At 35.0% G+C, this 26,980-nt stretch overlaps 1 protein-coding gene across 1 annotated transcript in view; it reads left to right on the forward strand.

Annotated features, from left to right (window-relative positions):
• Window positions 1-26,980, forward strand: part of HCRTR2 (hypocretin receptor 2) — a 110,964-nt gene that overhangs the window by 59,187 nt on the left and 24,797 nt on the right. Inside the window, exons 2-3 of the mRNA XM_017542919.2 lie at window positions 12,986-13,164; window positions 19,581-19,824. Of these exons, the coding sequence (XP_017398408.1) occupies window positions 12,986-13,164; window positions 19,581-19,824 (423 nt within the window). The remainder of the gene's footprint in view (window positions 1-12,985; window positions 13,165-19,580; window positions 19,825-26,980) is intronic.

Here is a 26,980-nt window from a genome sequence, read left to right on the forward strand (position 1 = left end):
TGCAGGATTGTTGCATAGGCACACAAATGGCAATGTGGTTTGCTGCCTCCATTCCCTGGTCACCTACATCTGACATTTCTTCCCATGTTATCCCTTCCTGACATCCCCACACCCCCTGACCAATGTCCCTCCTTTGCTCTCCACAACAGACCCCAGTGTATGATTCTCCCCTCCCTGTGTTCCTGTGTTCTTATTGTTCAAACCCACCTATGAGTGAGAACATGCAGTGTTTGATTTTCTGTTCTTGTGTCAGTTTGCTGAGAATAATGGTTTCCAGTTTCATCCATGTCCCTACACAGGACACAAACTTATCATTTTTATGGCTGCATAGTATTCCATGGTGTATATGTGCCACATTTTCCTTGTCCAGTCTATCCTCAATGGGCATTTGGATTGGTTCCAGGTCTTTGCTATTGTAAACAGTGCTGCCATGAACATATGTGGGCATATGTCTTTATAACAGAATGATATATAATCCTTTGGGTGTATACTCAACAATGGGATTGCTGGGTCAAGTGGAATTTCTATTTCTAGGTCCTTGAGGAAGCACCACACTGTCTTCCACAATGGTTGAACTAATTTACACTCCCACCAATAGTGTAAAAGTGCTCCTATTTTTCCACATCCTCTCCAGCATCTGTTGACTCCAGATTTTTTTAATGATCGCCATTCTAACTGGCATGAGGTGGTATCTCAATGTTGTTTTGATTCGTATTTCTCTAATAATCAGTGATAATGAGCATTTTTTTCATATGTTTGTTGGTCTCATATATGTCTTCTTTTGAAAAGTGTTTGTTCACATCCTTTGCCTGCATTTGAATGGATTTGTTTTTTTCTTGTAAATCTGTTTTAGTTCTTTGTAGATTCTGGATATTAGCCCTTTGTCAGATGGGTAGATTGAAAAAATTTTTTCCCATTCTGTTGGTTGTCAGTTCACTCTAATGATTGTTTCTTTTGCTGTGCAGTAGCTGTGGAGTTTAGTTAGGTCCCATTTGTCTATTTTGGCTTTTGTTGCCAAAGCTTTTGGTGTTTGAGTCATGAAGTCCTTGTCTATGCCTATGTCCTGAATGGTTTGTCTAGGTTTTCTTCTAGGGTTTTCATGGTGTTAGGTCTTATGTTTAAGTCTTTAATCTGTCTGGAGTTAATTTTGGTGTAAGGTGTCAGGAGGGGGTCCAGTTTCTGCTTTCTGTACATGGCTAGCCAGTTTCCCCAACACCATTTATTAAACAGGGGATCTTTTCCCCATTGCTTGTTTTTGTCAGGTTTGTCAAAGATCAGGTGATTGTACATGTGTGGCGTTGCCTCCAAGGCCTCTGTTCTGTTCCATTGGTCTATATCTCTGTTTTGGCACCAGTATAATGCTGTTTTGATTACTGTAGGCTTGTAGTATAGTTTGAAATCAGGTAGCGTGATGCCTCTGGCTTTGTTCTTTTTGCTTAGGATTGTCTTGGCTATTCGTGCTCTCTTTTGGTGCCATATGAAGTTTAAGGTGTTTTTTTCCAGTTCTGTGAAGAAGGTCATTGGTAGCTTGATGGGGATAGCATTAAATCTATAAATTACTTTGGACAGTATGGCCATTTTCAGGATATTGATTCTTCTTAATCATGAGCTTGAAATGTTTCTCCACCTGTTTGTGTACTCTGTTATTTCCTCAAGCAGTGGTCTGTAGTTCTCCTTGAAGAGGTCCTTTACATCGTTTGTTAGTTGTATTCCTAGGTGTTTTGCTCTCTTTGTAGCAATTGTGAATGGGAGTTTCCTCATCATTTGGCTCTCTCTCAGTCTTTTATTGGTGTGTAGGAATGCGTGTGATTTCTGCACATTGATTTTGTATCCTGAGACTTTGCTGAAGTTCCTTATCAGTTTAAGGAGATTTTGGGCTGAGACAATGCAGTCTTCTAAACATATAATCATGTCGTCTGCAAATGGAGACAATTTGACCTCCTCCTTTCCTAACTGAATACCCTTGATTTTTTTTCTTGCCTAATTGCTCTGGCTAGGACTTCCAATACTATGTGAAATAGGAGGGATGAGAGAGGGCATCCTCATCTAGTGCCTGATTTCAAAGGGAATGCTTCCAATTTTTGCCCATTCAGTATAATATTGGCTGTAGGCTTGTCATAACCTAGCTTATTGAGAGTTTTTAGCATAAAGGGCTGTTGAATTTTCTCGAAGGCCTTCTCTGCATCTATTGAGATAATCATGTGTTTTTTGTCTGGTTTTGTTTATTGGTGGATTACGTTTATAGACTTGCCTATGTTGAACCAGCCTTTCATTCCCAGATGAACCCTGCTTGATCGTGATGGATAAGCTTTTTGATGTGCTATTGCAGTCGGTTTGCCAATATTTTATTGAAGATTTTTGCATCTATGTTGATCATGGAGATTGACGTGAAGTTTTCTTTTTTTATTGAGTCTCTGCTGGGTTTTGGTATCAGGATGATGTTAGTCTCATAAAATGATTTGGGAAGGATTCCCTCTTTTTGGATTCTTTGGAATAGTTTCAGATGGAATGGTACCAGTTCCCCTTTGTATATCTGGTAGAATTCAGCTGCGAACCCGTCTGGACCTGGACTTTTTTTGGTTGGTAGGCTATTAATTGCTGCCTCAACTTTTGCCCTTGTTATTGGTCTGTTCAAGGTTTCAACTTCTTCCTGGCTTAGACTTGGGAGGGTGCAAGTGTCCAGGAATTTATCCATTTCTTCCAGGTTTACTGGTTTATGTGCATAGAGTTGTTTGTAGTAATCTCTCATGGTAGTTTGTATGTCTGTAGAATCGGTGTTGATGTCCTCTTTTTCATTTTTTATTGCATCTATTTGATTCTTCTCCCTTTTCTTTTTATTAATCTGGCTAGTGGTCTGTCTATTTGCTGATCTTTTCAAAAAACCAGCTCCTAGATTTACTGAATTTTTGAAGGATTTTCTGTGTCTCTGTCTCCTTCAGTTCTTCTCTGATCTTAGTTATTTCTTGTCTTCTGCTAGCTTTTGAGTTCTTTTAATCTTGCTCCTCTAGCTCCTTCAATTTTGATGATAGGGTGTCAATTTTAGATCTTTCCTCACTTCTCTGGTCGGCGTTTATTGTGACAAATTTTCCTCTAGACGCTGCTTTAAATGTGTCCCAGAGATTCTGGTACATTATGTCTTCATTCTCATTGGTTTCAAAGAACATCTTTATTTCTTCCTTCATTTCATTATTTATCGAGTCTACATTCAGGAGCAGGTTGTTCAGTTTCCATGAAGTTGTGCAATTCTGAGTTAGTTTCTTAATTCTGAGTTATACTTTGATTGCCCTGTGGTCTGAGAGACTGTTTGTTATGATTTCCGTTCTTTTGCATTTGCTGAGGAGTGATTTACTTCCGATTATGTAGTCAATTTTACAGTAAGTGTAGTGAGGTGCTGAGAAGAACATATATTCTGTGAAAATCCAGATGCATTTCTAAGACACCACACTGGGAACAGAGACTTGTAATGATTTATCTACAAAGATTAAAAAGATATGGGTAACCAAAAAGTTGTCATTTCCTCCAATACAAATTTCACTGAAGTAAAACTGTGACTACCAGGTATAACCGTTAATAGAACTATAAATGCTAGGACTGTGGAACCTTGTGTCTTCCTAACCTTCTGATCAGGCTAGCCTTAAAGGCCTGTGCAGATCTATTAATAACACTGCTGTTTCGTTCTCTGACAGCTCTTGTACAGAAGGCTTGGTGCCAATTTGTGGTTGAGCCCCTCCCTGGGAGAAATCATGCCACTCAGAGACAGCTGATAAGTCATGCCTATTTTCCCACTTTCTTCACTGTATTTTTCCTGTCTGAAGAATTTGTTTATGGATTTGATTCTTGTAAAGATAATAACCTACAGGATTCAGTCGTATAGCATTCCTCTATGCATTTCCTCCCTGCATATTTGTGTGTGTGAAGATACTGTCCTTTTAAATTCCTTTCAAGACAAATTATTAATGTTATGTATTAATTATTCTCCACTGTACCTAACTGTTACTAACACTACAGATATACCATTGGTCTCTGTGAGAACTTTTGTCAAAACTAACATAGTGAGCAAGTGCCAATGAGAAAATATTCGTCTAATTAGAGACTTTTGTATTTTCTTTAGGAAATAAAAACTGAAACATATTTTAGATGTATTGGATATATTGCTATTTGTGCATACGTGGTAAATTGTTTTAAAAGTATTCTTCATATTCATATTAGATAATCTTTCAGGTGGCACATTTCACAACACAGATGCACTTCTTAACAGTCCTCCATCCGTCAGCGTTGTAAAACAAGAAGTGGCACGTTTGCATGCAGTTCTTCTGAGACAGAGATGTATAGGTGATTTTGCCAAGGTGTATAGGCGGAGAATGAGAAACTCAGAAAGGTATTTTGGCCCAGAAAGAGAAGGGGGCAAACTAGCAATGGAAAGAAGAAGGGCCAATGCCATAGCAGTGGGATGGAATGAAAAACGAGAAAAAGAAAAATGCCCCAGGATTGGACGGAGAGTTTCTTTTACCTTTTTAAGATAATACTTATAGTCAGCTTCCCAGCTTCTTAAATCTGGACGCTGTAATGATTCTCCATTCCATGACCTGTTTCAAGACTGGTTTTTGGAAAACTGGAGTTAAATATAGGCTTTTTTTCTTCTGTATTCAGTTGCATCTTTTCCTTTTTCATTTAGAAATGTTGTTTTATTTCACCTTCCGTTCTTTATGTTTAATTTAGAATATGTTGGGCATTTTATCCTTTTTTAAACATTATTTTCTATCTAGAACATCTAACTTGAACAAATATACTCAGTTCTACGTTATAAAAAAAATTACAATGAATTTAATGTTTAAAAGTTATTTTGGAAGTGACAATGGAAGCAGTTTCAAAGGCTTTCACTGACACTTTGTGGCAAAAGATGGAACTACAGTAAATTTTGGACAAGTTTCGTGATATACGATTTTTTTATGTTTAATGTAACAAATAACAATCAAGAAATTGTTATTTATTTATGTACATAGGTATGTAAATTAAACAACCAAAAAATTGCCAAGTGTTTTATTAACATAACATCTAAACCGAAATATCACAACTTACTACAAATAATACTTTTGTTTCACAAATAATTTAAATTTCATATAAAAATCACAATTTTTGTGTTTAGCATTGCATTAGTATGTTGAAACTAAGGTTTTTGGAAAAATTGTGTTTTCTTTAAATCTTTTTAAAAATGCCATATTTATAAAATGAGTCATTAAGACTATCTCTGAACATCTTCATTTCCATTCTGTATTGAAGGTTTTTGAAGAACATCATTATTAGTTCAAAGTTTATTTCACATTTTGTAGTCTGTCTTATAATGACAATTATTATTATTACTTTTTGGAGACCAAGTGTCACTCTTGTCATCCAGGCGAGTGCAGAGGTGGGATCTCGGCTAACCACAACGTCTGCCTCCTGGCATCAAGCAATTGGATCAAGCCTCAGCCTCCAATTAACTGGGATGACAGGTGCTGACCACCACATCCAGCTAATTTTTGTGTTTTTGGTAGAGACAAGTTTTCACAATGTTGGTTAGGCTGATCTCGATCACCTGACCTCAGGTGATCCACCTGACTTGGCCTCCCAATGTGCTAAGATTACAGGAGTGAGCCACTGCACCCAGCAGGCAACTAATTTTTTAAATTATGGTAAAATATACATAATATACAATTCAACAACTTAATCAGTTTTAAGTATATAGTTCAATGACATTAAATATATTTACCTTAAATGCAACCATTACCATCATCCATCTCAAGAACTTTAAAAATTTTTTAAACTGAAACTCTTTACCCATGAAACAATAATGTCTCCTTCCCCATTTCTCCTTGTCCCTGGGGAAAAAAGGTCTACTTTCTATCTGATTTGATTGCTCTGAGTACCTCATATAAGTGGAATCATGTAATTCTTGTTCCTTTTTGTTTTTACCTTATTTTAATATAACCAAAATTAAATAAATAAGCAAATTCTTAAAATAAAATTGATATAGTTAGTACAAATCCTTAGACGGCACTCGGTAACCCACTAATTATGTCCCATGCCCAATCACATCTCAGTATCATAAATATTGTAGTCAATTATTTGTTGACATTTTAGGGCCTAAGTATATTTTTAAAAGAGATGCAATCTTGCATATGTGGTTTACATGGCCTTAATCAAGCCTTAGCACCAGCATATCATCTTAGTTTACATTTGTCTAAGTGCAAGTATTGGTTTTAGAATGTAACTTCACTAATGTATAATCTGCAAAATACTAAAACAAAAGCCAGTTTCTTCTAAGTGCAATAATGGCAAAGGCCTTTTTAAAAAATAATGTATTATTTTCCCATTTGAAAATCACTTTAGTCTTTATCTAATAAAATAACAGGAAAATAACTTAAATCAAAAGACTATATCTGAATATTATTTGGAAAACGTATTTCATAAAGATATCCTTCTTTGCATCATGGGCTGCAGATGTTCTCCTGCAGCTTGAGCTTGAGCCACTTTCCATGTTTTACAGAGAATGTGCACGAGCTATATATCATCCGATTGTTTCAGAGAAATCTGGTAAGACAAATGATAGTCTGAAAGATAAAGGAAAAAGGGAATTTGTATCTTCTTGGCATTTCTGCATTTCAAAACTGCTATTTCAATAAAGCCCATGTTAGAGTTGGAATTCAGGAATTCATTGAATCTCCGTTCTTGCCTTCTGCTATCTCCTTTCTCCCTTGTATGCTCAATTATTCCTCACTTAGTCCTGGTTAAATAATGCAGGCTTTTAAATACAGACTAACTGTAAATTGACTTTAATATTGGCATATAATGGATATCACAGAACTGATTTAAAATGTGGTATCAAGTTCAGGTCCTGGGACTAACCAAAATTCACCAGAGGATGCTACATGGCGAATTGAGAGCCATAGCTTACTTTATGTCTAAGAGAATATTAACAAGCAGCTAAGTTCTCTGTGAGCACTTAGATTTCATTTCAAAGGAATGATGAAAATAAATTTCCTGGTTAGCCATTGGGCCTTTTCTCTCCTTTTAAAGAATTTGCTAACGGGAAAATATACCTACCAATGGTAGCAACGTACTATAAGTTTATGAGCAAATCAAGTCCATACACAGTTACTGCAGAGTACATTATAGGCATTATTTCTGTTGGGAGAAAAGCAGCAGAAACTTAGCAAAGTAAGGGAACGAGAAAAGGCAGCTTATAATGATAAAGAGCCTTTGTGCCAGTAGAGAGATAAGAAAAAATACAAAAAAAAAAAAAAAAGTCCATAGTGATCCACAATAATTTTAGAATGCAATTTATGGCCACGAAGAGTACAACATGTGATTAGGTATCAAAGAAGATAATTAATTTTGGCTAATTAAAAGATATTTTGTTAAGCAGAAACTTTTTTATTTGGCTGGTTGCTCAGTTGATTTTGGATAGTTTTTGGTACTAATTCATTAGTTAAAAAGATATTGAAATGGAGCATGGGCCATTTCCGGACAGAGTAATGGCCTGAGTGATGGCCTGGGCATGGAATATGTTTGATACATAGTGAAACATCTGACTCACTCTGGTGCTCTAAGTACTTTATGGGAAACATTATAAGGGATAAAGGGCAAAAATTAAACTGGCTCTCAGTTACTATTGGCCGTCTGAAAATGATGTACTCTCCAGGAGAAAAGAGAGCTCTCACTGAAAAGGAAGAGTTAATGCAACAGGACATTGTGCCTGTCTGTGCTGCATTAATGGATTTCATACATTTTATGATATTTATTATTTTATGACATTTATCCATAAGTGACATTAATGGGTAAAATATATAGGAGTTCAGATAGGCACAATGCAGGAGAAACTGTTAGGAGGTCACTACAATACTCTAGCTAATGGTTACAACAATCTGACATTAGGTATTTGCAATAGGAATAGAAAGAATGCAATAAAGGAAAGAGATATTTTGGGGATTTCAAGCCTAATTAATGGGAGAAAATGGAAGGTTATTATACTTCAGAGAAACATAAAGTCCAGTGATAAGTTTAAGTTGTATAAATTTAGTGTCCTCTCAGGAGAAGGTGATGTTTACTTTGTACTTTTAGAAACTTGCATGGTTGAGTGGGTGACTAAATAAACAAATAAATGCTTAACACAAATTTAGAGGATGTGCACTTGTAGATATTTGTGTAGTTCTGAATAGTCCATTTAAAGATAGACAGTAGGTTTTCTTCCAGGGTTTTTAGAGTTTCAGGTTTTACATTTAAACCATCTTCAGTTGCTATTTGTATTTGGTGAGAGATGGGTCCAGTTTTGTTTTTCTGCATATAGCTCATCCAGTTTTCCCAGCATCATCTATTGAATAAGGTGTCCTTTCCCCAGTGTCTATTTTTGTTATAAATTGGTTCTAGGTATGTGGCTTTATTTCTGGGTTTTCTATTCTGTTCTACTGATCTATATATCTATTTTTATACTATTAATAGTATCATGCTGTTTTGGTTACTATAGCCTTATAGTATAATTTGAAGCCAGTTCATATGATACCTCCAGCTTTGTTCATTTTGATTAAGATTCATGTGACTATTTGGGCTTTTTTGTTGTTGTTCAATATGAATTTTTGGATTTTTTTTTCTAATTCCATGATGGAATACTTCTCAGCAATAAAAGAAATCATGATATCGTGTCTTTTGCAGCAACCTGGATAGAACTTGAGGCCATTATCTTAGGTGAAGTAACTCAGAAACAGAAAGAAAATGCCACATGTTCTCATTTATAAGTGGAAGGTACATTTTGTATACACATGGACATAGAAAGTGGAACCATAGACATTGGTGACTCAGAAAGGCAGAAGAGTTGGAGGAGGCGAGAGATGAGAAATTATCTAATGGGTACAGAGTACACTCTTCGAGTGAGGATTACACCAAAAGGCCAGACTTCACCACTGTGCAACATACTCATGTAACAAAACTACCCTTGTATTCCCTAAATCTATAAAAGTAAAAATAAATAAAATAAATACAGGTACTGATAATCTGAAATGTGCTCACAATAAAGAGAGCAGGGTGATGAGAGGCAAAAGCCTACTGTTGTATGTGAAGGGTTTGGTGATGTTTATCCCAGAGAAGCAAAGCCTTGGAAAATAGACAAAGCCACAGTATTCAAATATTTGAATTGGCATAATGTGAACACAACAGTTAAGATATTGTTAAATGACACAGTAATGTTATCTAACACAAACTGAAAATTCAAATTTACCTAAGTGTCCCAATAGCTTTCTTTATAAATAACTTTTTTTTCTTTTTATTTCTTCTTAGGAGTGAAAGGTAAATAATCTAGCATCTATACAAGGGAACCAATGTTTATCTATCTATATGTATTTCCATATATGTGCATGTGTGTGTGTGTGTGTGTGTGTGTGTGTATGTATATATACTCCCCCAAAAGTGTGCCTTTGCTGTTAAGAAATCTTACAAGATCTCAAACTGTCTTAATAGAGTGACAGTAATCAAATCAATCATCCTTCTTGTTGTTGTTCTGAGTAGATCGCACCTAGAGAAATGATGGCAGTTATAGATAATATAAATAGAAAACGGTAGTTACTGATAATCTGAAGTGCATTCAGAATAAAATAACCAGGGTGATGGGGGGTGAAAAATCCAAACGTTTCACATGATGAAGTCTGAAGATCTTTAAGCTGGAGAAGCATAGGCTAGGGAAGTGCACATAGCTGTGGTCTTTAAATACTTGAATGGGTGCCTTTATGAGTTGAATTGTGTTTCTTCAAAAAGATATGATTAAGTCCTAAAGTTAATTACCTCAGAATGTGACCTGATTTGGAAATGGGGTCATTGCAGATATAATTTGATATGGTAAAGTCATATTGTAGTAGGGTGGGCCTTTAATCCAATATGACTGGGATTCTTATAAGATGATGATCATGTGAAGATAGAAACACAGTAGAATGTCATGCACTGACGAAGGCAGAAATTGGAGTTATACTGCTGCAGGCCAAAGAGCACTAAAGATTGCCTGCAAACCACAAGAAAACAGGGAGAGACAAAGAAAAATCTTACTACAGCTTTCAGAGACAGGACAGCCCTGCTGACACCTTGATTTCCAACTTCTAGCTCCAGAACCGTGAGACAATAAGTTTGTATTGTTTTAAGACACCTGTTTTAAAACAATACAGACTTCTTGTCTCACAGGACATTGTTTGTGGTACTTTGTTACAGCAGCCCTAGAAAATGAATACCAGCACAATGTAAATAAATAGGTAAAGTGTATTCATTCAGTTTCAATAAATAATTAGGACCTAGTAAGTAGAAATGAAGGGAAAACAGAACATGAACAAGAACTTGCTAGTAGTTAAAGCCACCACAAAATGAACTCAAGGGCTCCAGCAAGTTTTAAATCTCCCAGTATTATAAATGTTCAAGCAGGATGAAAGAAAGATGGTACAGAGGTGATTATCCATGCATCAGATGGGAGGTTAGACTGAATAATCTCTAAGTGAAAAATCATATGATCCTATGTTAAATCCCTGTCAAATGGAGGTTGGTAGCTTCCTTTTCATTTCTGCTTCAATTAAGAGGATACATGGATGACAAAGCATGATGGGTAAGACTTAAATTCAAGATCTAGTACTTAGTTTTACTTTTACTTACTCTAGTACTTACTTTTTTCTTTGGTAGGCCTCTTAACCTCTGTCTCTCATTTTCCCACCTGTTAAACATAGATATTAATGCTATTCACTTTTTAGTGTTATTATGATGACATTAGTTGATAATTTAAAACTCTTAGAACAAGGCACAGCACATAGTAATGACTAAAGTGATTTTGAACGTATACTTGATCTAATGTTTCCTGGATACAATGGATTAAGTCTTCCCGCCAGTACCATTCCTCATGTCCAAAATACAGAGTTGAAAGTTTAGAAATAATTGCATTTTTTTCTAAAAGTCCTGTACATTTTTCTAGATGTGAGATTGTACTATTTGGACAATTTGTTGACCAAGTACCAGAAATACAACATTTTTGCCAATTTTCTCCTAACAAACTGTAATAGTGTGTTTGTCAACTACTAGGATGGGTTTGTGCATGTGTGAGTGTGTGTGTGTGTGTGTGTGTGTGTGTGTGTGTGTGTGTGTCTGTTTCAAGTGTTTATAGAAAATGAATCACTCAATGGCATCATTTTCAAATAATAAAGACTGCAGTTACCTTGATTAATGTTCACCTGAGTTTTTGGATGTCACCATGCAAGAATTAGAGGATGATGTAAAGTTTTCAAAATTAAATCCTCCAAAATCATGGTATTTTGTTAAATTGACGTCTGTTAGTAGCTGACAACCAATTTCAGCTTCAGGAACTAGTAAGAACATCTTCCAGCTTATGAAACTATTAAAAAATGTTACATAATTATCAAAAGAAATACTCATTCATTGATTTAAATTTAACAAAATGAAGTTTTGTTTATTCGCTATATAAAGATACTAATACCTGCATTATTTGGGTACATGAGTGACAGCTCTGATAGGTTTGTGATGCCCCACACAAATTCAGTAACTTTCAGTGAAGCAAAACCATGAATAGATGTGAGGTCAGTGTGTACACCTACATCATTCCAGAGCCAGTGATTATGTAACTTTTATATACATCAGACCGAGGACAAAGAATGGACAAACTGGATGTTCTCTCAGCAAAGAGCAACTCAATGAGACAGCACAAGTTTTGAACTGTGGATATACTACAAGGCTATGAGGGAGGCTGGCTATGAAAGTATTGCAAAGTCTGTTTGATTGCAGGGTGTTGTTTAGAGGTCCTAAGGGTGATAAAATTTTTTGTCTTCTAAGGGAGACAAAAAAAAATTATTTTTTTGTTTCCTAAGGGAGACAAAATTGAGTGTCTGGAGCTTATATGTGCTTTTTTTTACAGCACTCTCATTTTCACCAAAGAAGGCAACCCATGTGGTGAAAAGACCACAAGTGTTGGAGCTAAAGCCAAGTTATAGCTGTAGTTTTATATTTTGTGAACTTATATGTCTTCAGACAAGTTTCCTGTGTCTCAGCTTCCTTTTTATTTTTTTGAAAGGGAGTCTCACTCTGTCTTCTGTCACCAGGCTGGAGTGCAGTGGCACAATCTCAGCTCACTGCAACCTCCTCCTCCCTGGTTCAAGATATTCTTCTGCCTCAACCTCCCGAGTAGCTGGGACTACAGGCACACACCACCGTGCTCAGCTAATTTTTGCATTTTTTTTTTTTTAGTAGAGAAGGGGTTTCACCATGTTGGCCAGGATGGTCTCGATCTCTTGACCTCGTGATCCACCTGCCTTGGCCTCCCAAAGTCCTGGGATTACAGGTGTGAACCACCATGCCCGACTTCAGCTTCCTCTTTTATAAAATGTGGGTAATATCATTGTCCCTTAAGATTGTTGTCAGCATTAAACAATGTAGGTATATGAACCATCTAGCTCAGTATTTGGCAGTGGTAGTAGCTGAATAATCATTGAGTTTTACCGTGAATAAAAAACTATTTGTTAAAAGTTCCAAATGCAGGGTTTAGGAGTAGACATGGGCCAAGGTCATGGATAAGGCAAACACTACAGTTCGGTGAACATTGCTAGCTCCTAATTTATCTCAACTCTGCAACCATTTCTTGAGATGCTACTACATATAGAGTACTGAGGGAATAGAAAGATGAATTAAAGACCATTTAAAGACTTCTGGCACTTGCAATTCAAAATCAAGCGAAAATAAATACAGTCTTGTGATTTATTGAGAAATGTCATGCAAGGTAAGTGAACTGATTTTAAGCATGTATTTGGCATTCACACAGATTGACCGATTCAATGAAAACAAAGCACAGCCTTCAGTTATTTTTCCTTTTAAATACATATTTGTGGACTTTATAGAAATGTTAATTAGCTTGACAGTGTTTCCTCATCAATACCTATTTACTTTGTTGAGTGACTGTTCCTTTTTCTTTTCAAATTAGTTTGTGTGGCAGTGTGGAAGAACCACCACATGAGGACAGTAACCAACTACTTCATAGTCAATCTCTCTCTGGCTGATGTGCTCGTGACCATCACCTGCCTTCCAGCCACACTGGTCGTGGATATCACTGAGACCTGGTTTTTTGGACAGTCCCTTTGCAAAGTGATTCCTTATCTACAGGTAATTATTTTTCATGCTTTTTTGAAGCTACTAAATGTTTAGTCATAGCCATGGCCCTTATGGTACATTAACTAGTGAGTTGAGAAATATATTTGCCTAAGGCATTGGCAAACTGAAGGAAAAGAATACTTGGGAATATTTGGGGAAACGAGTTAAATTCCAGATAAAGATAAAGCAACAAATTGCCAAATCATCATTAGATGCTGCACAAACATTTTACTTTTTCGGTTCCTAATTTCCCTATTGTTAAAGAAGAAACTTGAACCAATTAATGATCTCCCCAACCCAATTATTGATCTTTCTTTTGAACCAACTAATGATCTGCCAGTCCAAATCATTGAGGATATTTGTTTTTGCAAGTGATTTTATTTTATACTGAAAAATTAAGACCTACTTGGTCAAATCAGTGCCATGAACAGGCTTCAGTGTAGATTCTAATTCAAACTACCAGAATTGGAATCTCCATTCTGCCATTCACCACTTGTATGCTATCATGCCATATAGTTGTGATTCACTTAAAGAATAATAATTTTAATGAGATCTATCTCATATGGTTGTTGTGACCATTTACTTAGATAATTAATATAAATAACTTGGCATAGTGATCACCCTTTGGAAGATGATGATCTTATAAAAATGGTATGTTCCCAACAAACCTCAATTATTAGCATCAGAATCATCATTAGTAGATGTTTTCCTTTCTTTAAGAGTGAAAATAACTTTTTTCTATTTAATTGCCTTATCAGTAATTAAGTACAAATAATTTCAGAGATTAGTGTTCTGATTATTGTTATAGCTCTAAAGTTTTTGAAACAAAAGATTTATAAGATAATGCTCACATTCATACATCCATCCTAAAGGATGGACTTTCCTTAGAAATTGGACAGCGAGTGAAATGGTGACCACTGTCTACTTGTCTTCCTATAGCCTTCTTGTACCCTCAGTTTTTACTTCATGCAGTCTCTCAGATGGTGATTATAATATTTTAAGGAAACAGAAAATAGGCTTACAGTAACAAAAATTTAGGTGGGGCACAAATAACCTGTTACTAGACATTATACTGATTAGGCTTTTAGAATGAAATGTTGCAAAGGGATATTTAGTTCAATAGTTCCTCGATTACCTCTTATAAAAAGAAGCGATCATTGTTGAAGGTCAAACATCGTTTATAGAATAGCAAGTGGAAAATACTGTAGAAGTTATAAGCTCCATACATATATTATGTTTAATTATAAAGTTAGTTTGGGTCAGCCTGCTAAAAAATCACTACAGGATTATAAAATGAACAGTAGCACTTTTTTTTTTTTTTTTGCATGAGGACAATAATACATGAATAAAAGTTCTTACTATTTTTTTTTTCTATGAGGATAGAAGAAATGAAGGCTCTGGTGGCATTTTGCATAGAGGCACTGGGAAAATAATACATTTCAGAGAATTCTAATATTTCGTTATTTCTGCGGTACTTCCAGAAAACCTTTTACTACTCTTGGTTTCAATAAATACACAGGATAATATCTTGAGGATTCTCTTAAGTTTTGGGGTAGCTGCATTTGCCCAGAATGTTTAATTGCCTGGGAACATTTCATGTTTAATTGACTGTGAACATGAGAGAATCCCTGATGGGAAGTGAACTGATAAGGGAGAGGTGCAGCACCCAGTGGCAGGTGCAGTCACGTGCAAATGCACAGTGATAGCTTTTTGCAGAGCAGGCATCTCAGAGTTTCCTGTGAGTATTTGCACTAGAGGACAGAATGGAAGCAGTGTACCAGTAAGTAATGGAGGGCATGGGTATCTCTTAAAATCACTGACAGTCCTCTTTCACACAGCAGAACTGCTTAACGGTTCCTACATTCCAAGTAATATCATCATCTCTGGAAGGATTCCATCTGCCTCTCTGCACACAGTGTCCAATCTAATCAATTCCTGAGCTCACCCTCTTCTCTGTAGAGCAAGGAAAACAACTACAGAGTAACCACATGATGAAAAAGATTAGGTCCATAGATCTATTCGTTACTCCCTCCAATGTTACTTCTTGACAGAAAGGTGCAAATGCACAAAGAGATTGGTGCATGGATAAAACTAGTATCTCCAAATTCTTGACATTTATTGCCCCATTTTTCGTAGAAGTTTCCCAAATGCAATGAAAAGTTCCAATGGGCGATAAACATACAACTCTGAGCAGTTTTTCTCCCTAGTTGTGACATTCTGAAACTAATGACTTATATTTCTGATATGATATTTATGACTTATTGAATATTTAAAAACATGTTACATAATGCCTAACCACATTTTAAGGTTATTTGGTTGCATTTTAGATTATTTGGGCATTTACTAATTTGCTATAGTGTGTATGTTTTTTTTCTTCTAAATATAATACAGCCTTTAGATTTATGAGCGATATACTGTAACACATTGGCATATGCACAAAAAACTTAAAAATCTCACAAATGTTATAAAGCTTAGCTGAATAATTAAAATGACTCTTTTGTATCTTTAATAATTGTCTAACTCTGAGATCATTAATATATATTAGGCTATTTGCCAAATAATTATCATCTATTTTACTTCTCTTCCAACAATGACAACAGCATTGGTTAGTTTCTCAGAGAAGTTTTTTTTTTTTTTTTTTAACTGCAGAAGAGGCTGTACACAGAAAATGCCATAAAAAAAAGAAGCCAAGTGAGATGTGGGAGGTGAGCAGTGGGTGGTCAGACAAGCTCCCTTTCTCTCAGTCACACTTTGCAACCTTTCTGTCTATTAGTGCTTACCATCCAAATCTGTGATTTGGTAAAATTTCCATTTTTCCTTATAGTGAATCTTTAAGATCCCTTTAACATATCTATTTGCTAGTATAAAAAAGTGAACTTCTCTACAAAAATAATCCCCAAACATTACCCTGTGCAAAAGGTGCCCATAGTATAGGTTACAGGCCAAATACCTGAAGGCAGAAGAAAGTTCCCTCTCACTCCACTTCAACATTCATAACCCACGCTAGATTCATTTCTCGAATGACTTACTATTCCACTGACTTGAGCTATTACCAGAATCCACATGAAGAGACACCCAGAAGTATACTCTTAGAAGTTAAAAGCAGTAACAAAACTTTCAGTTATAATTGCTTATGATAAAATGCAATTTTACATCACCTCCAAGAAAATCTTATAAATTGCACATAATTGTATATTAATTTGTAAAATGCACAAGAAAATATCGTACTTCAAGCAATGAATATTAACTCACTGATTGTCAAGGGTTCATTCAGTGGATTGGTTCATTCTACCATTCAATTAATCACACTAGCATATATTCCCCTCTTTGCTTTGTGACAATGGGCACTGCTCCCTGGGTCACAGTTAGCACTGGATGCCAGTCTTTTAAGTAAACTGATTATTTAAATAATTTATTTAATTATTTAATTATTTAATTATTTTATTAAATTTAGATAATAATCACTTTTAAATAAAGTGATTATTAGATAATATTATTAGATAATATTATTATATATCTAATAATAATATTAGATAATATTATCTAATAATAATCACTTTATTTAAAAGTGATTATTATTATCTAAATAATCTAATGGCATTAGGAAATACTAGAAATGACATTAATCTTAGAAGCATGCTACATCTATCCATTTATCCATGTTGGTTAGATTAATAGATTATAAATCACTAAGCCTTGATGAATACTTTCTAGTTCTAATTGCCAGAGAGGATAAATATCTCTCTGACCCAGAAGCTATGAAGAGGCGACTGTGCAAATCTACACAACCATAGTTCTATTCCCAGGTTAGCAATGGTATTGAGAGGCCCTAGGTGCCTAGCTTATTTGCTAAGAAGGAATGGAGGTTGTATATAATAAGGTGAGATTGGTTTGAGAAAGAGAGTTGAAGGTACTCTAAAGTAGCACTAACAAATTTTCAGGAGTCACCAATCAACCTAAGTCCATTCTCATAGAGTCCAGCCCTTTAAAATTACACTTAAAATGAAATTAGTCACCAAGAATTTAGCAAAGGTTAGGCTTTTACCTGTAATTCCTATGAATATTCTCCTCTGAAAAGCAATCTGTTCCAGTTAAAATATAGAATTTCAGGCTCAAGAATGATAATCATTATCATTGTTATTATAATCATAAATAATAGCAAACAAGCACCACTTATATGCCAGCCCTGGAGTAGACACTTTACATCTCAACTAACTGTCCATACAATTCCATGGTTAGGTACTATTAATCATCCACATTTTACAGATGAGAAAACTGAGGAATAGAGAGGTTAAGTAACCTGCCCAAGAATGCTCAGCAAGTCAGATGAGATTTATGCCCAGAAAACCTGGTTGCAGACTTCATTCCAACTATACTCTGAGGCCTCTCCCATAGAGAAACAAAAGAATCAGAGTTGGTAAGAATCTTATCCTGTTGATTACCTTCATTTAGCAGACACACACACACACACACACAAACATACACATGTAACACATAACACACACACACACACACACACACACACACAAGGCCCAAAGGTGTAAAGTGAGCAACTCAATAGTGTGCAGCTAGCTGATCAAAGAGAGAGAATAGGTTGGTCATCCTGACACTTAGCCCACAGAGTTTCTTCACTGTTGCCCAGGCTCTTAGATCTCTTCTACTCATTTGTACCTTTAATCAACATATCAACAAGAAAGGCCCTCAGGTAAAAGACAGAAATATTTACCCTTTCTACATATTATGAGATCATTATAACCAGGACAGAAAAATAGAGGAATATGAGTGGACCACATCTACTGTCTTCAGCTAAGGCTCACCACTGTATTAATGGATTAACAAATATTTGTTTTAAAGACACATGCAAGTATAAGTTCATTGCAGCACTGTTCACAATAACAAAGACATGGAATCAGCCTAAATGCCCATCAATAATAGACTGGATAAAGATAATGTGGTACATATACACCATGGGATACTATGCAGCCATAAAAAAGAATGAGGTCGTAGCCTTTGCAGCAACATGAATGGAGCCACTGTTATCCTTAGCAAACTAATGGAAGAACAGTAAACCAAAAATCACATGTTCTCATTTGTAAGTGGGAAATGATGAGAACACATGGACACATAGAGAGCAACAACACACACTGGGGCCTTTCAGAGAGTAGAGGATGGAGGAGGGAGAGGAACAGGAAACATAACCAATGGATGCTTGGCTTAATACCTGGGAGATGAAATAATCTGTACAACAAACCTCCATAACAGACATTTACCTATGTCACAAACATGCACATGTACCCCCGAAATTAAAATAGAAGTTGAAAATGAAATATTTCTTAAATGCATAATACACATCAAATGCCATATCAGATACTGGGGACAAATACAAGTACAAAACAAAAGCAGTCCCTTCTACCATACAACTTTGTTCCAATAGAGAAAACACAATAAATAAGCAAATTAGGCAGAATGGTCTACTACCTTATACATGCTGCAAAGAAAATAAATAGCAATCTGTAATAAAATGTAAAGGCAATTAAAAGTCTTTTTATAGAGAGATTCTGAGAGTGATATCAGAATCAATATATCATCCAGTATAAAAGAGCACATTAAACATAATTACATCAAATAATCATGTGTATATAGGCATTTTAAACATGTTTCTTTGTTATTTCCTTAAAGTGCCAAGTTAAAGAATCATTTGTGGCATTGTTAATTATATAAAAATTTCATAAATAATTTTGTAATAATTTTATAAAAATTACTTAAAAGTTTTGACTGGGTGAACCTATCCAGCTTTTGGAGTCACATCGCCTAGGCTAGCAGTGAGCAAACTGTAGTAAGGAGATCCACATACAGAGTTCTCTTTTAACATGACTCATAACTTTCCTAATACACGAATGTACAAATAGCCCTTATTATTGGAAAATATGAAATAAGCTACCCATAATTTAAAAGTTAATTAAATATAATTTCAATCAAATTTCTATATGATAATTTAAAAGAAAGACGTTATTCTTTATAAGTGAGGCTTTTCCAGTTTGGAATAAACGTATGTGTTTTATTTTCTTCTGTGTGAGTGTATGGTTTCTTCCAATCAGTGGAAAAGTTACAGGGCAAAATAATTACAGCCATTATTTAAAGAATGCCATATTATAAACTAAGCCATTTGGAATTTTTAAAAAATTATAAAGTTTTCATCATACCTTTTCATGTTTAACAATAAATATGCATTTAAAAGTATATTTCTAATATTTCATTTTTCTTTTTGACATGATTTCTTTTTAAGTAGAAAGCACTTGTATGGATTTTTTTGGCAACTTTGAATTTGCTTATATATTGTGACCACCTTTCTTGTTTAGTAAATATATTAAGAGTAATTCTTTTAACAGCTGGTGCTTCTCTATTACTATGATGTTTCTCTTCCCTAGACTGTGTCGGTGTCTGTGTCTGTCCTCACACTGAGCTGTATCGCCTTGGATCGGTGGTATGCAATCTGTCACCCTTTGATGTTTAAGAGCACAGCAAAGCGGGCGCGTAACAGCATTGTCATCATCTGGGTTGTATCCTGCATTATAATGATTCCTCAGGCTGTTGTTATGGAGTGCAGCACCATGCTCCCAGCCTTGGCCAATAAAACCACCCTCTTTACAGTGTGTGATGAGCGCTGGGGTGGTAAGTACCATATGGCGCATGAACTGGCATTTATACTATAGCAGCAAATTGAAAATTGGATTAGCATAGCCATTGTAAAGCTAGGCTTATATATCTTATTAGCATTTGTGAATACAGTTTTGCAAGAGCATCAAAACCAACTTGAATTTCAAAACAGTTTCACAGAATAACTCTACCTGTCTGAATCCTTTGGAAATGTTACCTACTGTTTTCTCATTTTCATATCTTTCAGATAGGAAATGAAAGGAGATTATTCTACAATGCAGATTTGGTTATTTTAGTTTTTCTTAAACGCCTCAAAACAAAGAGCAATACGGAATACAAATCCAATTATATTCTGGAATGATCCAAGTTTTATAAGATGGTGCAACCCTGTATTGTCTAAAGTGTCAGGGTCCCTAATGGGCTTCATATGTAACTGGATTTTTTCATTTTAAGACCATGGCCTGGTTCACATGGTCCTGAGAATATGACCAGAGTCATATTCTGGTCATATTCAGTTTCTCTAAGTCAAATTATCCAAATTTGTTTTCTCTATTCATAATACATTCAGTTGGTGAGTTTTGTTACTAGGATAATTATTACCCAATTTAAGAATTACGAGGGCCAGGCGTGGTGGCTCATACCTATAATACCTGCACTTTGGGAGGCTGAGGCAGGTGGATCACAAGGTCAGGATTTCAAGACCAGTCTGGCCAACATGGTGAAAGCCCATCTCTACTAAAAATATAAAAATCAGCTGGGCATGGTGGCACCTGCCTGTAATCCCAGCTACTCTGGAGGCTAAGGCAGGAGAATTGCTTGAATAGGGACCAGGGAGGCAGAGGTTGCAGTGAGCTGAGATCACACTGCCACTGCACTCCAGCTTGGGCTACAGAGCAAGACTCATCTCAAAAAAAGAAAAGAATTATAGTAACTATGAATCAATCTGATTTCTCATCTGATGTGTGTGATGTGAAATTTATACAATCAGGTTTAAAGGTTTTATGTTTCTTTGGTTCAAAATTCTTAGAGCCAGTCTAATGTTTTTGTGAAACCGTGAGAACACTTCTATCAATACCTGATGCTAGCACAAATCTGGGCACAGGAGAGAATGACAGAAAATAAAATAACCCTGCATTTTAGCATAGCATGCACTAATTTCAATATATCACGTGAAATCTGAAAAAAACAATCTGACCTCTTCTGTGTAAGTATACTAAAATGGCTCATATTTAGGGAATTCATACATTAGAAAATAATTTGTTTATTAGAAAGATGTATCAAAACACGCAGTGCACACCGGGGATTAATTATGGGTAATATTCTTAAATATTATAATTTTTGAATTTTTATTACTTCCTACCTTGGTGTTTGTACTAGAACACCGAAAGGAAAAAAGTCAATCATCACTGATGAATTAGGCATACACTACAAGATAGTTCTACAGCAAGATAATATTTAAGAGAGGCTGGGATTATTTTATACACTGTTGTAAGACCTATAATAACTAATATTTTACAGTTTGTTTTATCTATTACCCCAAATATCAAATCTTTCTCTTTTATTAGGATTTACTTTTCCTTTTTAACATTGCATGTTTTTTTTTTTGTTTGTTTGTTTGTTTTGTTTTGTTTTTCCTCTGGATCATGTTCAGTTTTTCCCAATTAATAGTGCCAACAAAAACAAAATAAATGGAAATTTCAAAAATGGTAGGAATATTTATTAAGTGTCCTATGCACTATTTATTAATGCTTAAACAGCACTTTGAGAACTTAGTATATGTCAGGCATTGTGCCCACCTAGAGAGAAACAGACTCTGCTTAAGGGAGTACACTCTATATAGTAAGGCTCAAAGGCCAATAAACAAATTTTTATAGGGTAATCAGAATTTTTACATAGTTATATACAAAGTACTGGGAACAGAAATGAAAGAACAAACTCAACTTTGTCCATTTGAACAAAAGCTTACAGAGGAGCTGCTAACATTTCAGCAAAACATTAAAGATAAGCAGGAATTCTCCAGACTGGAAGAGGGAAAAGGATGTCCAGAAAGCAAGAAAACCCACATCATGGGTACTACATTACGAAGAAGAAAGAAAGTGAGTCAGAACTTGTAGTTTCTGGAACATAGGGGCAGGTAGTCTAAATAATTGAGTTTGGAAAGAAGATGGGTTGAGGACTGACTGTGACATGTCTCTTACACTATTCTTTTACACTGACTTATATTTAAAAAGCCTAAAAAGGTCTTTCTCAGAATCTTGTTTTAAATTCAATAGTAAATTTAGTCCTAGAGAGATTATATTATTTTTTCAAGGTTGTGAAGCAAATATGGACATTTAAATCTGAAGCTTCCAGCTCTTAAGTTGGAATTCTTTAAGTTATAGAGATTGCAATTAGATAAATACACAAATATTTTTCAGTATATGTCAGCAGTATTTTCTCTAAAGTATTCTGGCAATTAGTTTCTGCTTTTATAAACTTTTCTGTTTTAATGTTGTCATGAATAATCAAGTAATGGTAACCTCCATTAACAAAAAGATCTCAATGCCATGGAATCCTGTTCAGTTATTATGATTAAGTAAATAGAAGTATGATTTTTAAATTACCTCTGCGTGATAAATATAAATACATAAAACTCATTTCTACACTTGTATTTTATTACCTAACTCTAGCAAGGAGATTTTCATTAAAAAAGAAAACAATTGTCTGACTATATAAAATTCTAAACCTGGCCTTCAGAAGTTATTTAAGAAAACTATTTGAAGATGATTTTATAATAGCCCATAATTAAATGTGTATAAAGGCTAAAATTAAGTATTGGATTGAATTGATGATCCGCAAAATCCAACTTAATAAAAGCTATACAATTAATTTCTCAAATATTAAATGAAATTGCTAAAAACCTCATGTTTTTAAGAAAAACATAAAATAATTCAAGGAACATTTTTATTTTTTTATTAGACATTTATTATGATGATTTTTACATAGCATGTAAAATGATTGTTCATGTAAACTATTTATAAGTCCATGTTCAAATTATAATGTTAAACCTTGGCATATACATGATTTTCACAACTTAAACACACCATAGGAAAGTATATTTTACAGTGTCAGCTCTGTAAATTCAAACATATTTCAAGGCCAACTGGCATTTAGCCTAATTTAAAAATCTATTGTAAAATATCTTCTATTATTTGAGATTAATTCATGATCTGTGTTTCTTATGTTTATTCTAAGTTAAATCAAAAATGTAGTTATAAAATAGAGAGTAATATCACAAATATCCTACAACCAATACTACAGTGGAAAAAAATTCAGAAAACAATTTGCTCAGTTGATACATATCTATCAAATAACTTTTGGAAAAGTTCTGTAAATGCTATTTTACATATGGTGCAAAATAATTGAGAACTCTATCTAACTAAAAAATTTACCATAAATATGTAATTATGTATGGATAAATGATTTCTAAAACTAATTATATTCATTATTGCCTATTACTTCTTCATAAAAAGAACCATAAGCCATGATTTCTGGCAGACACACACAACACTCAAGAACATATAAAGAATCTTAATACTTATTTTAATAATTTTAAAAGTATACATTTGGATGTTCACTGTTTGCCTCAGTCATATCGTTTCATACTTGTACAATTTTTAAATTGTTCCAGAATTAACCCACAATTTCTTTATTACTTGGTTTGTAAATTCATAGTTCTACAGAAAAGATCCTATAGAAAGAAACTCTTGGCCAGGCGGGATGGCTTATGCCTGTAATCACAGCACTTTGGGAGGACTAGGCAGGCAGATCACCTGAGATAAGGAGTTCAAGACCAGTCTGACTAACATGGTGAAAACTTGTCTCTACTAAAAATACAAAATTAGCCAGGTGCGGTGGTATGTGCCTGTAGTCCCTGCTACTTGGGAAAGGGAGATAGGAGAATTGCTTGAACCCAGGAGACAGAGGTTGCATTGAGCCGAGATCACGTCGCTGCACTCCAGCCTGGGTGACAGAGTGAGATTCTGTCTCAAAAATACATACATACATACATACAAACCAAAAACTCGTTTTATACCTTCAAAGTTATAATTGCTTCACTATTCATTCATCCAGTGTTTAATTAGTATGTGCTATGTACTGTTAGTCAAACATTGTTCTGGTCACTGGAGATTGGTAATATCTCTTTTTTTGAATCTTAATGACAAATTGTTCTTTGGTGGGCTAAAAAAATTGGAGCCCCTTTTTTAGTCATAGTATTTATGGCATCTGGCCTATTTAAGGTTTGAAAGCATATAAATATGTATACATGTGTACTAGTGGGAACATTTATTAAACACATTTATTAGAGAGGAAGTAGTAAAATACATTAAAGGTTCAGGTAAACTTAATGAACCCCTAAACTTTAAAAAGACAGTCCAAATTGAATATTGGGAAATTATATTTAATTTATTTGTTCATTCAATTCCTGACAAGTGTACCATGAAAGAGAAATGTTTGTAGTTTTTAGATAATTAAGGTAACATGCTGTTTGAATAATGGACCCTAACTCATCTGAGAGAAATTAAGTTTTACCTGTCAAATATGTGATACGACTCTTTAATCTCTGATTTCAAAGACTAAAGATCCACATTTGTTCTTTATTAGTTAGTTTCATATATACAAAATATTTATTTAGATTGTGCCTATTCATCAGTTGAGTAAAAACAGTAATTTTTAATAGTTATCAACATTTAATATACTGTTTTTTATATTAAAGTAGTGCTTTTGTGAAACAAATTTTGTGTAGCTTTATTCTAGGTCATATACAAATGTCTTGAACACATTGAAGACATTGCTTATCAAGTGCAGAAAGACTTCAAAGATATTTTCATCATACATAACTTAAAATTTCAATGGCATTTCTGGGTTTTTAATCAGCTTAGACTCTAAATGTGAAATGAGGAATTTAAGACTATCATGTTTCCCCAATTATCTATTATAATCTCCTTATTAAAACAATCTATCATACCCTGGAAGGATAATTTTGCTTGATCAACTTTTTTCCATATCAGTGTTCATTATCATAATATGCATTTAGCAGTTCAATTACATGTTTGTCTAATTATTCATAAATATACCAAACACATAAGGAGCGTTTGCTACCATCTATTCAAAACGCCTGTTATCGCAGTGATGCTGTCCATAGCTGCAGTTGAAAAAAAGTTGACTATCAAATCTAGTTTCCTCTATGCAGACATCAGGGCTTCACATGTACGTAAGTTTCAAAGTTACATAGATTTTTTAATGCGGAAAGCTCACGTGATACTTCTTCAAAACAAATAAAAGTTCAAAGCCTGTTAGTTGCCTGAAAGTGCTGAGGTCACTTTCAGATTCCTTTGAAATTGGCCCACCAAATGCTGTGTAGGCTGTGGCACTTCAAAGGGAAAGACTGTTTGTTATTCCTCCAGTCAGAATGCTTGAATTTTATTGCTTTTTATGTAACTGGCCTGTTTTACAGGATCAACTTGAAAGAAAGTTAGAAACTGATGAGGTAGGTGAATGCTACCTGGGCCAGAGAGATGCTAAAAATGACAATTCAAATTGGTCTCTTAGACCTAGGAGCCAAAAATACAAAAATTAGCCAGTCATGGTGGTGTGCACCTGTAGTCCCAGCTGCTGTCCCTGCTGAATATTGCAGGGCAGAAAGACATTTAAACCAAGAGAATATGGATTTAGAAGGATGAATACTGGTGGATCACGCCTGGGTTCCAAGCACTTTGGGAGCCTGAAGCAGGTAGATCACGAGGTTAGGAGTTCGAGACCAGCTTGACTAACATGGTGAAACCCCGACTCTACGAAAAATACAAAAATTAGATGGGTGTGGTAGGATGCACCTGTAATTCCAGCTACTCAGGTGACTGAGGCAGGAAAATCGCTTAAACCCCAGGAGGCTGAAGTTGCAGTGAGCCGAGATGGCACCATTGCACTCCAGCCTAGGAGACAGAGTCTCATTCTGTCAAAAAAAAAAAAAAAAAAAGGGATGAATATGGAGAACATTAGACTCAAACTCAACTGCATCTGAAAGACAAGGCTGAGGGATATTAAACTCCTAAATATGTTAAAATATATTCAGCAAGAATCAAATGCATGATTGCTCAATAAATATTATCTATAATTATGGCAAACACTTTACTTATTATTATTGATTAATCCTGACTATAAACTGCCCTTATCACAAATTTGATCACATAACCAAGCTTTTATGCTTCTACATCCTCATTCTGAAGTAATGAAAAGAATAAGATGCATAGAGGTACCGGTATTATTCCTCAGTAACAGTATGGGAACAATCCCCTTGCCAATAGAAAAAGTCAACGTGTATAATTTTTAGAAGACAAACAAAACAGACTATTGTGTTAGCATTCACTTAGAATTATAATGAGTTATTACATTTAACATCTATGGAATCTATGCAGGATATATTGTTTCCTCTTTTACTTGCAGTAAAAGTAGATAGACCATTGTGATATATTCCAATACTAGTACAAAAATATCTTCTAAAATCTATAGGAAACTCAGATCAGGAAGAAAAATGCAAACAAGCTCAACAAAAAGTTGGCTAAGAATATGAATAGACAATTCTCAAAGGAAGATATACAGATGGCCAAGAAATAAAATGAAGATGCCCAATATTGCTAATAATCAGGGAAGGGCAAATCAAAACCACAATGCAATACCACCTTCTTCTTTTTTTTTTTTTTTTCTGTTTTGAAACAAAGTCTTGCACTCTTGCCTGGGCTTGAGTGCAGTGGCGCGATCTCAGCTCTCTGCAGCCTTTGCCTCCCAGGTTCAAGGGATTCTCCTGCCTCAGCCTCTCAAAGTGCTGGGATTATAGGTGTGAGCCACCGTGCTCAGCCAATACCACCATAGTCTTACAAGAATGGCCATAATAAAAATAATGATGATAATAGATGTTGGTATGGTTGTGGTGGAAAGGGAACACTTTTACACTGCTGGTGGGAATGTAAGCTGCTACAAAAAATATGGAAAACAGTGTGGAGATTCCTTAAAGAATTAAAAATAGATCTACCATTTGTTCCAGCAATCTCACTACTGGGCATCTACCCAGAGGAAAATAAGTCATTATACTAAAAAGATACTTGCACAAGCATATTTACAGCAGCATAACTCA

Source organism: Cebus imitator, unplaced genomic scaffold, assembly GCF_001604975.1.
Source record: "Cebus imitator isolate Cc_AM_T3 unplaced genomic scaffold, Cebus_imitator-1.0 Scaffold148, whole genome shotgun sequence".
Taxonomy (NCBI): domain Eukaryota; kingdom Metazoa; phylum Chordata; class Mammalia; order Primates; family Cebidae; genus Cebus; species Cebus imitator.